At 50.9% G+C, this 13,326-nt stretch overlaps 1 protein-coding gene across 4 annotated transcripts; it reads right to left on the bottom strand.

Moving 5' to 3' along the window:
• Window positions 1–66: 66 nt before the first annotated feature.
• On the bottom strand, window positions 67–8,720 carry DDX39A (DExD-box helicase 39A). Of its 4 annotated transcripts, none has more exons than XM_065917596.1 (11): window positions 8,609–8,720; window positions 4,384–4,592; window positions 4,119–4,246; window positions 2,852–2,944; window positions 2,305–2,488; window positions 1,511–1,629; window positions 1,047–1,178; window positions 842–951; window positions 593–737; window positions 335–482; window positions 67–219 (listed from the first exon to the last, which is right to left on the bottom strand). In XM_065917596.1, exons 2-11 carry the CDS (start codon window positions 4,589–4,591, stop codon window positions 203–205), a joined length of 1,284 nt encoding a protein of 427 aa, XP_065773668.1. In that variant the 5' UTR covers window position 4,592; window positions 8,609–8,720; the 3' UTR covers window positions 67–202. The 4 variants fall into 4 exon arrangements, with proteins under 4 accessions (XP_065773668.1, XP_065773667.1, XP_065773671.1 ...); XM_065917595.1 differs by having other exon boundaries at window positions 4,384–4,595; window positions 8,609–8,707; XM_065917599.1 differs by lacking the exon at window positions 8,609–8,720 and adding an exon at window positions 6,378–6,646 and having other exon boundaries at window positions 4,384–4,595.
• Window positions 8,721–13,326: the final 4,606 nt, after the last annotated feature.

The following is a 13,326-nucleotide window of genomic DNA, read 5'->3' as shown; positions in this document are numbered from 1 at the left end:
CCAGGCCATGGGCCCCTGGTGTCCACGAAATGCAGTGAGGTGACACAGACACTGTGGGAGCCAGACTTTCATAATAAAAACTTAATTCTTGCACAAATCTACAGCTTTTAAACAGTAAAATGAAAGCCCCAGTGTCACCTAGAAAGAGGACTTGAAGCAGCACGTGGGAAGTAGAGTGGCTCTGGGTCATCAGGGCATGTGGTTACCGGCTCTGCTCAACTGTAAGACACACGGGGGATGGGGGAGGCCAGTGAGGAGGGGGCAGTTGGGAGAGAAGGCCCCACCACTGTCCCCCACCTCCCCCCAGCACCCCAGCCCTGTCTGAACCACTTACTGTATGTGGAGATGTCAATTTCTTCTGGAAGCTCTGCCACGTTCACTTCAAACCGGTCCTGGACATCATTGAGGATTTTGGCATCGTTCTCGTCAGACACAAAAGTAATGGCCAGGCCTTTGGTACCAAAGCGACCTGCACGGGCCACCTGGAGGGAGATAGGAGCAAGGGTCAGGCTGAGTACAGACAGAGGTCCCCATCCAACACCAACCCTGAAAAAGGGGCAGGAGGGAAGGGACACCCCCATGGGCCACTCACACGGTGGAGGTAGGTGTCTGAGTCCTCAGGCATGTCGTAATTGAAGACAATGTTGACGCGCTCAATGTCCATCCCTCGGCCGAACAGGTTGGTGGCCACCAGGATCCGCCGCTGGAAGTCCTTGAACTGCTGATAGCGTGACAGACTGGGTGCAAAAAGAACAAGGGGCGGCCATCAGACACGGGGACCCTGGGTGGCATCTGCTCCACCGGGCCTGCCAGGGGCTGAGAGCGGCCCGCACGCACTCACCGCTCCTCCTGGGCCATGCCCCTGTGAATGGCAATGGCTGGGAAGTTCTGTTCCACCAGGAGCTGGGCCAAGGCCATGCAGCGCTGCACTGACTTCACAAAGATGACCACCTGTGACAGAGGGAGAGGCAGACCTGCGTCAGGGCCAGACTCCCTCTCCCAGGCCGGGAACCCCAGCACAGGCCATGGGCGTGCAGAAGCATCACCTGGTTAAACTCCAACACATCCAGGAGGTCAAAGAGCTTGCGGTTCTTCTCACTGTCCTTGAGTTTCACGTAGTACTGCTGTAGCCCGTGCAGCGTGAGCTTGGTCTCGTCGTCCACGAACACCTCCATGGGCTGTGCGGGGAGGAGAGCAGGAAGAGCCAGGCGGGGCTTACTGCTGGGCCTTCTGCCTGCCCAGAACCTTCCAAAAGCGACTCCGTGGCGGCAATACTTCCAAGAGGCCTCTGTACCCCCTTTAACACTTGTCTCCCAACAGCTGGATCTAAGGTCCGGCCCGGTTCAGGTGTAGACCAAGCTCTCAGCTCCCAGTTTGACAAGAGAGGAAGAGGCTCCGCCGGCCTTCCAGCAAGTTTGTGCCATGAGGGCAGCGTGGATGTTGGGGAGCGGCAAGAGCCTGCACCCTCGGAGGCCGAAGCTACCGCACAGAGCTCTCCGCCATTACTCACATCTTGCATGAACTTCCTGCACACGGGCCGGATCTCCTTGCTCAAGGTGGCGCTGAACATCATGCACTGCTTCTCATGGGGGGTCAGGCGGAAGATTTCCTGCACGTCCCGCCGCATATCTGGCAGGGAAGGGAGAGCAAGAAATGGGGCATGAGCACCTGCCAGACCACGACCCCCACCTGGATCCAGTCCCTCCCAACCTGTGCCAGGGAGCTGCTGGCCCCATGACAAGGGCGGTGTGAGCGCAGACTGTCAGAGGGGGGGAGTCCCAGGTGCCTGAGGCCCAGACTCAGGGTAATAAGCAGAGGCGCGGGAGGAGCGGCAATCCACTTACACGCTGCCAGAGCGGAGCAGCCGTGCCAGCGCGCCTCCAGCCACGCTTCAGGGTGGGGAGCCTGAGGCAGAGACAGCCGCTGGAGTGAGAGCTGCAGCCGCCTCCCAGGCACAAGCCCCAGCTCCCACTAGCCGTCAGGGCTCCCTGAGCGCAGGTGGGGGCCTAGAGCTAAACCAGCTGGTGGCAGGGCCACGGTCCTCGGCTAACATGGACGTGTGCCCAGACACGGCTCATCTTGGGTCATGTGGTCCCACTCCAAGATCCAGCTCAGGAGCCGCAGTTCACTCTGCCAAATGCCAGGACTTGCCCGCAAATCTGCTTCCAGGAGACCTAACTGCCAGCCACCCACACGACCCCACTCTGGGGAACCCTCTGGCCTGCCCTGTCAGGGCCTGGTTCTGAAGTCCGGGGGATGATGCAGGGGGCCTCCACAGCCCGCAGACGCGGCGCAGACACTCACCCAGCTGCTCCAGCATCTTGTCGCACTCATCCAACACGAAGTGCTTCACGTTCTTCAGGTTGAGGCTCCTATTGCGCACAAGTGCCAGGATCCGGCCCGGCGTCCCCACCACCACATGGGGACAGTTCCTCTTCAACACCTCCTCATCCTTCTTGATAGAGAGGCCCCCAAAGAACACAGATACCTATGCGGGGGAAAGCTGCTGTCAACCATCTGGTGGCCAAAAGCTCACACCCAATTCTTGTGACTATAGCCACTCAGTTCACAACTCTGCGAAGCCCCCACCGCCACCCCAGACCTGGTGCCTGGGGACAGGAGAGGCCTCAGAGCCTGGCCCCAGCTCCACTGAAAAGCAGCCCCAGGACTGAGACTGGCACAGGCCTCTGGGAGCCATTCATAATTCATCAGGCTTTTAAGGAGCAAAAACCACCACAAACCTCAAAGGCAGCCGCTGCAGCCAAGCTTGGTTAATGCCGGCTGGGCCAGAGCTGAGGCCAGCAAGGCTACAGAGGACCACACCACACCCCACCCGGCCTGGGGTACTCACCTTGACACTGGGCATGTATTTGGAGAACCGCTCGTACTCCTTACTGATCTGGAAGGCCAGTTCTCGAGTGTGGCACATCACTAGGACCGTCACCTGTGGGGCAGGGGGGGGCAGAGACCCTCAAGGCAGTGTCCAAAGTCCTCCCCTGGGCAGAGCCCACAATAGTGCTGGTCCCTGGCGGCCCCCAACCTTTGGGCCACTGGAAGGTCCAGTCCACATGACCCCATCTTCTCCCAGTCTATCAGCTGCTGCTCACTTCCTGTATCTTCTTACTTTCTTCCCTAGCAGGTTTTAAGACTTACTGTTTGTTGTTTTTGTTTAGTCCCTCGGTCACGTCTGACTCTTCGACCCAATGGACTGTAGCCCAGCAGGCTCCTCTGTCCATGGTTGCCATTTGCTTCTCTAAGGGATCCTCCTGACCCAGGGACTGAACCTGCATCTCTGCACTGGGAGGTGGATTCTTTCCCGCTGAGCCACTGGGAAAGCCCTCCCTACGTCTCCTTATAGCTACTCCAGTGTGTCCCCCTACGGCAGGGAGACACCTAGCTGGTGACACTCTCCATGCTAACAGCTTCCTGAGCCTGCCCCCTGGCTGGCCTATGACCATCAGGGGAAGGCTACCCCACCTTCCTGGCCCACAATGCCAAGGACTGAAACCACACCATGGCCTCCCATGAAACCCTTTCCTCCTAGACCACCCACCCTAAGGTCAGTAACACCCAGGGAGGTGTGCCCCAGCATGTCAAGAACAGAACACCTGCACGTGCCTCAATTATCCCCTCAAAATAGTGAACTACAACATTCAAGGCATGAGAAGACAATTGTGTCCTGTCGGCAATAAAAGCAGTAACAAAACCATGTTCAGTGTGAGACCACCTTCACATATGTGCACGATCTAGAAAAGCACATGTAGAAATTACAGCCGTCTTGCTGGCTGGTCAGACTGGGCACTTTTCAGTTTTTCCTCTTGGCTTATTTTGGGGGCGATATTGCTAACACCTAGCTGTGTGCATGCTAAGGTGCTCACTTGTGTCCAACTCTTTGTGATGCCATGGACTCATATGGACTGTGAGGCTCCTCTGTTCATGAGATTTTCCAAGCAGGAATACTGGAATGGGTTGCCATCTCCTGCTCCAGTAGAACTAAGTACCGTACTTAATTTTAAAAGTCCACAAAAAGGATTCGGGAACAAGGATTTTTAACAAGAGGGCCCATGATTCCTGCTGCATCAGGAAGCTAGCGCCTAGCAGGGAGGGTGTCCACCCACCTGTCCGTTGACGGGCTCAATCTGCTGCAGAGTGGCCAACACAAAAACTGCTGTCTTGCCCATCCCTGACTTGGCCTGGCACAGGACGTCCATGCCCAGAATGGCTTGTGGGATACACTCGTGCTGGACTGAGGGAAGAGAACACATGAGCTATCAGAAACCGGATGGATGTTCCCTCCGTGCAGGCCCCTCACCAGGTGGCTGAGTGGACCGTGCCGAGGCAGTGAGAGGAGAGCTGAGGGAGGGAGGACCCAGGGATGCGTACCCTCTGATGGGTGCTCAAAGCCACAGTCCACTATGGCCCTCAGGAGCTCTGGCTTCAGCAGAAAGTCCCGGAAGCCAGAGCTGTGGATGGAAACATAGGAACCCTTCACGTCTTTCTTGGGGGGAGGTGGAGCGCTCTCTGGAGGTGCCTGAGGCTCTTCATCTTCCTCATAATCCAGAAGCTCGTTTTCCACATCCTGTTCCGCCATGCTGCTGAGAACAGAGGAGGGAGGACAGGCTCAGAGAAGCAACAACAGTGACTGACGCAGGCAGGAAAATTCCCAGAGCGAGGGGGAAAAGGGAGCCGGCTGCACAGAAGCTGCAAGCTGTTGACACAAGTCCGAGGTGGGTGAGGTCCTGGGGTCCGGTCTGGCCGCCCAGCCACTGAAGCCAAGACTGGACGTCATTCTCCGATCTCTCTTTAACTCACCTCCGACACTGACTCCTGCAGCAGGTCCCACCACTCCACCTGTGTAGCACTTCCCAGCTTCCGCCTGTCGTGCCCACATCTCCACCACCCTCCACCAAGCTGCCTCACCTCTCCCTGGGACCTTCAGGTCACAATCACAGGTGCACCGAGTGAAACCCCAATTCCTTTCCACTTGCAACCTCCCTCACTGGCCCCTGCCCACCCCATTCCATACCACTCCCAGCCTCATTTGGCTGCTGATACTTATTGAGCCTCTACCCCAGCTCAGGTCGCCCAGCCCCATAGGCACGACTCTGCTGCATCGCTTCTGGTCTCTGGACAAATAAATGCCTCCTTCTCAGCATCAAGGTCTCAGCTCTACTGAATAGCCTCAGACCACCTAGTCTCAAGGACTCCCCTCCACTGTCACTCCCCAAGGACCCCACCCTGAGTCTGAAGATGCAACTGCCAGGATGCTGGAGAGATGGGAGCTTCTGAGCTCGCCAGTGTCTACCCAGCCCCAGCTGCTCCTGCTATTTGTGGTTTGCACAAGGGAATAATTAAGTGCTCTCATGAAAAGACCTCCCATTGGGCCTGGAGCCAGTAAGAATACAGCCAAGATGGTAAAAAGAATTAATACAAAGTGCAATCACTTCCTGGCTTCATTTAATTCAGCCACACAGAGCACCTAGTGGGTGCAGGCTACAGGGACCTGAACATGAGAATACTGTCTTTTGTCCTCCCTGTTGCACCCCAGCCTCCAGTCAAGGGGTGGTTGTTGCTGTCATTTTAGTTGCTAAGTCGTGTCTCTTTGTGACCACACGGACTGCAGCCCCCCAGGCTCCTCTGTCCATGGGATTTCCCAGGCAAGAATACCAGAGTGGGTTGCCAGGCCTTCCTCCAGGAGATCTTCCCGACCCATGGATTGAACCCGTGTCTCCCGCACTGGGAGGTGGGTTCTTTACCATTCAGCCACCAGGGAAGACCAGTGTAGGGAGTGGAAATGCTAAAAATAGTCCCTCTTCCTGAGATGGATTTTGAGGGTCCCAGACCCAATTTGTGGCCCTTTTGCCACTCATCCTCTGTGACTATGCAGCCCCAGGGCCTTAACCACCTCCATGAGGCCTCTCTATGGACAACCTCTCCCCTCCACCCGCATCTCAGAAAAGGCAACTCCATTCTCTAAACTGTTCTGTCTTTTCTCTTTTCCTGCCCACCAGCCAATAAATCTAAGCAGGTCAATCAGGCCACTTCTCACCCCTGCTACGTCACTGGTTCTCAGGCTGTCATCACCTTTCTTTTTAGTTTAGAGCAGCTTTATGGAGACATTCACATGCCATACAAGGCAGTTTAAAAGGTACATTTTATTGGTTTCTTGTGCAGTCACAAATACTTTCAACTGCTGCCACAATCATCTTTAGCACACATTTCCTCATGTCAAAGACTGCACCCTCAGGCTACCATCCTGTGCCCCCCAACTCCCTTTGGCAACCACTAATCTACTTTCTTTTTATGAATCTGCCTATTTGGAACATTTCATATAATGGAATCATACAACATGTGACAGTCTGACTTTTTTCACTCACCTAATTTTTCAAGGTTCCTCTACATTGTGACCACGTATCAGTACACCATTTCTTTTCGTGGCCAATGGATATTCCTTTTTACTGGAATACTACAGTTGGTTTTATCCATTGTCAGCTGATAGGCACTTCGGCACCGTCACCTCGTGCCTGGATTATGCCAAAAGCCGCCTTGTTGGGCTCCTTGCTTTCCATCTCCCACTCCCCCTTCAAGGCCCCTCAGCTGGTGGAGGGAGCCTAAAAAAGCTAAGTCAGAGAAAGCCACTCCTCTGCTCAACACCCTCCACAGGATCCCACTGTGTTCAAAGCAAAACAGAGTCCTCACCACAGACTATCAGGCCCGGCACAACCTGACTCCCCCTATACTCAGTTTGTCACCCTTGTCCCCTCACACATAGGCCTTGCTGCTGAGCCTCAAACATGCCTCAGCCCCTTTCAACTTGCTTTTCCCACTTTTTTCAGACCTCTGTTGTTTCAGAAAGGCATTTTCCATTGTGTTTTGTCACTCTTGTCATTCCAACTCTTATTAACACCACGGACTGTAGCCCACCAGGCTCCTCTGTCCATGGGATTTTTCAGGCAGAAATACTGGAGTGGGTTGCCATTTTCTCCTCCAGGGGATGTTCCTGACCCATGGATCAAACCCCCATCTCTGTGTCTCCTGCATTGCAGGCAGATTCTTTACCCACTGAACATCTGGGAAGCTGTTCTGTTGTTCCAAAAAGGCATATTCCAAAGTTGGGTCCAACTGAAAAAACACCCCCTCCAGTCATGCCAGCCCAGCACCCAGAACAGGACCTGGTTCATAACAGGTAAGCACTCAAGAAGAGCAAATGGCTGAATAAATGGAATTAGAATCGGGGCCTCACGGCAGAGTTTAGGGGCTAAGCAAGTATCCTCATAGGATTCTTGAAAGAGGCAATCTGATACAAGTACTGAGGATTCCTACTGGTGAAAACAGGAAGGCTCGCTTCAAGCATCAAAGAAAAGAAAAGGCGCCAGCGAAGGGCAGTCCAGAAACCACTAGAACCTTTCAGGGGTTGGAAAGAACTGGCTGCTTGAAGCAAGAGGCAGAAAACCAAGCTGGTTAGGCCCAGAGTATTCATACTTAATTCGCTGAATAAGAAATCGCTGATTAGGTTTTTAGTTGTGACTCAATCAGGATTTGCTCAAGACCAAGTTACTCCAGAGAAGATGGAGTGAGGTAAGAGACCAGCAGCAGGGAAAACCAGACACCAAATGAAAGAGGGTTAACCACGTTGGGAGCATTGTCAAAGAGGGAAAAGAGGGTGGATCACCCTACAGGGAGGGACCAACCCCTGGGGGAGCCTTGGACATAAAAGAGCCAGCGTCGTCTACTCTGGGCTTCAAATACGGAAAGAGATGTGCATTCCAAAAAATAAGAGAAGAGTTCGAAGAAACTCTTTTTGTTTTAATGGAGACAAATTTAGTGACAGACTAAGTCTGAGTCTAAGACTAAGTTCGAAGAAACTTTTTGTTTTAAAGGAGACAAATTTAGTGACAGACTAAGTTTGAGACACAAAATTTCTAGCGACTGGCTAGACAGAACCTAAAAATCAAAACAAATTACATCAGGAAAAGATTTGGCGCTGTTTGCTTCACCCAGAGAAGGTGGCAGAGGCCCCAAGAGCTGATCAACTTGAAAGCTGACAGACGACTAACAACTCAGACCCTTTCGCGTACCCTTCTCACCCTGAAGTGCTGCCCCCAAAGAGATTTTCATCTAAGACTTTGTTCCTTACTGGAATATCACTTTTTGCCCTAAATCTCTGGAACTACGAATCCACCCCCCGAAACGCAAAGCAAGAACGGAGGAAGAGTCTTTCGATCTTGAAGATCGTCACGTCGACAAGCTCCGGCTTCGCGCACCGCGGCCCCAGACCCCCGCGTCGCCTCCTGACCCCTCCCCAAATCGCCTCGGGCTTCCAAGACCAGGCAGACTTTGCCCCAAGGTGGGGTTCAGCCTGCAGGAGGCCATGACAACCCCTCCCGGAAGCGGGCCCGTACCCGCGCGCCAACGGCCGGTCCGCTCCCCGCACATGCGCCCTAACGCCCAACGGCCGCCAACGCGCGCTCCGGGAAGCCCAACCGCCCCGCCTCCCCTTGTCTCGCGCTCGGTCTCCTTCCCTCAACCCCTGGCGTCTCCTATCTCCCGCTCGCCCGCAGAGCCGACGTCTCCGCACCGCGGCCCCGCGCCTGGGCCAGCCGCTCACCTGATTCCTTGTTGGCCTCCGCGTGCTGCGAAGAGAGCCACCCGACTCTGGTTACAGTTCTCGCGCTCCGACACGAGCTGTTGCGCTTCCGGTCTCCTACGTCCGAGTGCGGCTCAGCTCACTGGGCCGCTCGTTTTTCATTCAAGAGAGGCGGGAGCGATTATTGGATTCTGCGGGAGGTGTCTGAAGGCTATTGGTGGAGAGGGGAAAAGGGCGTGCCTCATGCCTCCGATTCATTGGTCAATCTAAAAGTAGGCGCCGGAGTGGGCTGACCCAGGCGGGCGTCTGCGAGCGTACGGTACCGTCACGTGATAGAGGTTGTAACCGGCTCGTGTGCCACCATATTTAGTCCGGGCAACCGAAGCCGTGATGTGGGCCCAGAGTGAGTGTCTGACTCTTATGAAATAAGACCTCTACGCTGAGGGAAGGAGTTTTCGAAGTGGTCCTGCAGCGTAGAGGTTTTGAAAGGGTTCTGAGAAGGCTAGGGAGCTTGGAATAACACCACCGTGGAGAGACATTTTGCATCCTCAGTAGAGAAGGGGTCCCCCAGGGCATGGGAGTGAGAGAAATGGTCCTAAGCCACAATTCCTGTTTGCTGAAAGTCGCGTCCTGGTCAGACACTGTGCGAACGGCCATGCAGGTTCAGGCCGAAAAAACCAAAACCAGGATGTTTTCGTCATAAAACTTTTTTGTTGTTATTACTTTTACTTTTCTTTTGTATGAAAATTTCCCAGCCTTTTTGTCCTGCCAGTGCTTTACTGAGTTGAGCGGTCCCATGAGTTCTGATGGTTGATACCCGAGTGACAATTACCTGGTGAAGTTATAGAACGTTTCCATCACCACAGAAAGTTCTGTTGTGTCCCTCTCAAGTCAGCCACACCCGCTTCCTCCCTCTTGCCCCAACCAGGCAGCCACTATGTTTATTTCTATCACTATAATCTTGTCTGTTCTTGCATTTCATATAAACAGAATCATGCAGTAGATTGTCTCTTGTGTCTGGCTTCTGCTCAACAAAATGTTTTGAGATTTTCCACATTGCTGTACATAGCAATATTCTTTCTTTTTTACTCCTGAGTAGATCCCATTGTGTGGCTATACCACAATATAACCAATAGAGTTTCTCCATTCACCTATAGATAGGCATTCCCCCCCCCCCCCCCAGTATTTGGCCATTATTAATAAATCGTATACAAGTATTTTTGTGAAAATGAATTTACTTCTCTAGGGCAAATACCTAAGAGTGAAATGGTGAGTGGAAGGTCATGTGAGTATTAGGCTTTAGTAGATCCTGACAGTTTTCTACATTCTCACTAGCACCCTGTGAAAGTTCCAGTGACTCTTAATTCTTGGCATACCTGGTACTGTCAGTCTTTTCTCATCCATGGGAGATTTGGGGGGTGGGAAAGAGGAAGGAAAGTAAGTAGGGCAAACTCCGTAAGCCTGCTCCAGCTTTCCAGTCTCCCTAAGCCCTTAACACAATTAAATCTTTCTCCACAATTTTCCAAAGAGGTTCAGGCATTTCGTTTTCATTTAGTATAATGCTATCAAAGGGTCCCTGTCTGAGACAAACTCAGCGCTAAAGTCATCACAGGTATAACTTCAGTCAAAAAGCCCACAAAGAAAAAAAAAAAAAGCCCAATGAAGAGAAACCAGTCAATCCAGAGGGAGGCTTTACATGACATAAGATTGATACTGTATGTGATAATTACATCATAAGTAATCACATCAGAACACTTATAGAGCACTTGCTGTATACCCAGAAGTGGGGAAGCAGGGCCCGAATGAGGGTGCGGCATGCAAATTTTAAGGGGGCACCAAACACCGAACAAAGCAAAAAAGCAAAAAACTCGTGAGACTTCCCTGGCAGTTCAGTGGTTAAGAATCTGCCTTGCAATGTAGGGAATATGGGTTCCATCCCTGGTCTGGGAAGATTCCACATGCAGTGGAGCAACTAAGCCCAAGAGCCACAACTACTGAGGCCAAGTGCTGCAACTACTGAGGCCAAGTGCTGCAATTACTGAACCCCGTGCACCTGGAGCCTGTGCTCCACAACGAGAAGCCACTGCAATGAGAAACACGCACAACGAAGAGTAGCCCCTGCTCTCCGCAACTAGAGAAAGCCCACTCATAGCAGCGAAGACCCAGCAGAACCAGAAATAAAAAATAATTTTTTTAATCTTAAAAAACTGAGTCATCAAGATAAATAATATTTGAATGCACTACTTTAAAATCAAAATTAATGTTTAAAATCTCGCTAAAATATCTGATGAGCAAAATGTCAAAATTTTAAGTAAAGACAGGGTCAGTAACAGTACTACGTCAAGCCATATTGGCACCTGAGGCAAAAGGAAACGTTCAGAACTACTGATCCTGTCTTTTTTAAAAAAATAATAATAATAATTTTATTTATTTATTTATTATTGACTGTGCTGGGTCTGCGTTGCTGTGTGGGCAATGTAGTTGTGGCAAGTGGGGACTACTCTCTGGTAGTGATGAGAGGGCTTCTCGTTTCGTTGGCTTCTCTTGATGCGGAGTACAGGCTCTAGAGCTCGCAGGCTTCAGTAGTTGCAGCATGTGGGCTCAGTAGTCATGGCTCTGGGGCTCCAGAGCACAGGCTCAATAGTCATGGCACTCAGGCTTAGTTGCTATGCAGGATCTTCGCAGATTAGGGATTGAACCTGTGTCTCCTGCAATGAAAGGTGGATACTTTACCACTGAGCCAGCAGGGAAGCCTGTCTTTATTTGGATTTTTTTTTTCCATTACTTTTGATTTTTTAAAAATTGCATGTAAAAAACACATAAAACGTATTTATATGTAATTTGTGTGTATTAGCACATCCATTGTTCATATCTATTGTCATGTGGTTGACCTGAGCTCCAGATAGAGTTAATCTCGGTCCCAAAGTCACACTGCTGGCAGGAATTCAAGTCAAAGCCAGGTCTCTTTATTAGACTCAGCCAAAACCTCTCTCTCACAAAGAGTTGAGCACAACTTAGCGATGGAACAACAGAACCTCTATAGGTGGAGATAGAAGCCAAAGCTAGTAAATTGGAAGCCTGGAGAAAACCAGTTCCTGGGGAAAGAAGAGGAGCTCCAGGAAAGCAGGTGAGAGGTAACCTTGGAGGTATTAGATTACCTGAGACCATGCTGGAGAAGGAGGAGACTGGAGCCAGTAGAGTCCAGTAAAGAAGTCTCGGAAAACAAAGGGGGAAAAAAACAAACAGGGCTTTCACCATCTATGCAGCCAGGGGGAGCTTGTACTATTCAAAACAAGCAACAAGAAAGCCACAAGAAACAAAAAAATCCCACAAACTTTAAATCCAGAAAAGATTAGAGCCAGCTAAAGTACATCCACCACCCAAGATGAAAAAATGTTCACATTTGTCATATTGGCCTGATTCATTTCAGAATTATTTTAAGATAGAAAAGATTTTTAAACACCCACCCAAATGGCTACAAAGGAAAAGACTCACAGTACCAAGGTTGGAGGAGAGGCTGTGGAGGAACCAGAAATGAGAAGACCACTTTAGAAAATGATTTGGCAGTTTGTAATAAGGTTAACTAGGGAAACTCAACCCCGACAGTCTTGACATCTGAGCTGGATCCTTCTTTGCAGTGGGAGCCATCCCATGCCTTGTAGGATGTTTAGGAGCATTCTTGGCCTCTCGATGCCAGTAACACCCTGCCTCAATGTCTTCAAACCAAAAATGCCTCCAGACATTGCTAATGTCCACCCTCACCCCCGGAAGACAGAAAAAATCATCTCAGATCAGATCCATTGGGTTGAACAGGCACCGATGTCATGACTAAGCAGTCCTCAGAACAATCAATGAAACATTAAAAATTTTTTTGACATGTACACATTGTTAATATTTAATTTTTGGCTGCACTGGGTCTTCGTTGCTGCACGCAGACTTTCTCTAGTTGCAGCAAGTGGGGGCTCCTCTCCAGTTGCTGTGTGCAGGTTTCTCATTGGGGTGGTTTCTCTTGTTTCTGAGCACAGGCTCTAGATGTGCAGGCTTCAGTAGCTGCAGCACAGGAGCTACTAATTAATAGACCATTAGTTGTGTCTTTCGGGTCTTAGAACGTGCAGGCTTCAGTAACTGTGGCTTGTGGGCTCTAGAGCATGGGCTCAGTAGTTAAGGCACAGTTGCTGTTTGGCATGCGGAATCTTCCCAGACCAGAGATTGAACCCATGTCCCCTGCACTGGCAAGTGAACTCTTATCCATTGCACCACCAGGGAAGTCCAAGGAAACATTTTTTTTTTGGGGGGGGGGGGCACCACGAAAAGATACGAACGGGACTTCCCTGGTGGTTCAGTGGTTAAGACTCCACGCTTCCAATGCAGGAGGTGTGGGCTTGATCCCCAGTCTAGGAACTAAGTCCCCACATGCTACACGGTGTGGTCAAAAAGTTATCTTTATACATAACAGCTCCAAACTGGAAACAGCCCAAATGTCCATCAACAAATGAATGAGGAAAGAAACTGTGGTCCATTCATACCATGGAATACCACTAGAAATAAAAAGGAATGAATGATTGATAGCCACAACGTGATGGATAAATATTAAAAACATCACGTTCTTTCCAAACATACACTGTACACTGTGTATGTTGGATTGTACACTTTTTTTGATTGTACACTTTAAAAGGGTGAATTTTACAGTAACAGAAAACAAAATAAATATTAAGTGAAAGAATCCAGACATTTGGGGA

The sequence above is a fragment of the Muntiacus reevesi genome, chromosome 1 (assembly GCF_963930625.1).
Source record: "Muntiacus reevesi chromosome 1, mMunRee1.1, whole genome shotgun sequence".
Taxonomy (NCBI): domain Eukaryota; kingdom Metazoa; phylum Chordata; class Mammalia; order Artiodactyla; family Cervidae; genus Muntiacus; species Muntiacus reevesi.
Note: the sequence above shows the minus strand (reverse complement) of the source record. Positions and strands in the feature narration are given on the sequence as shown.

Excerpts from the sequence above, each read along its gene's own strand:
- DDX39A (XM_065917596.1), bottom strand. The coding sequence starts at position 4,591 with ATGGCGGAACAGGATGTGGAAAACGAGCTTCTGGATTATGAGGAAGAT. Across the intron at positions 2,489-2,851 it reads AATACATGCCCAGTGTCAAG|GTATCTGTGTTCTTTGGGGG; the intron begins GTGAGTACCCCA and ends TCCCCCGCATAG. Across the intron at positions 483-592 it reads CAGACACCTACCTCCACCGT|GTGGCCCGTGCAGGTCGCTT; the intron begins GTGAGTGGCCCA and ends ATCTCCCTCCAG.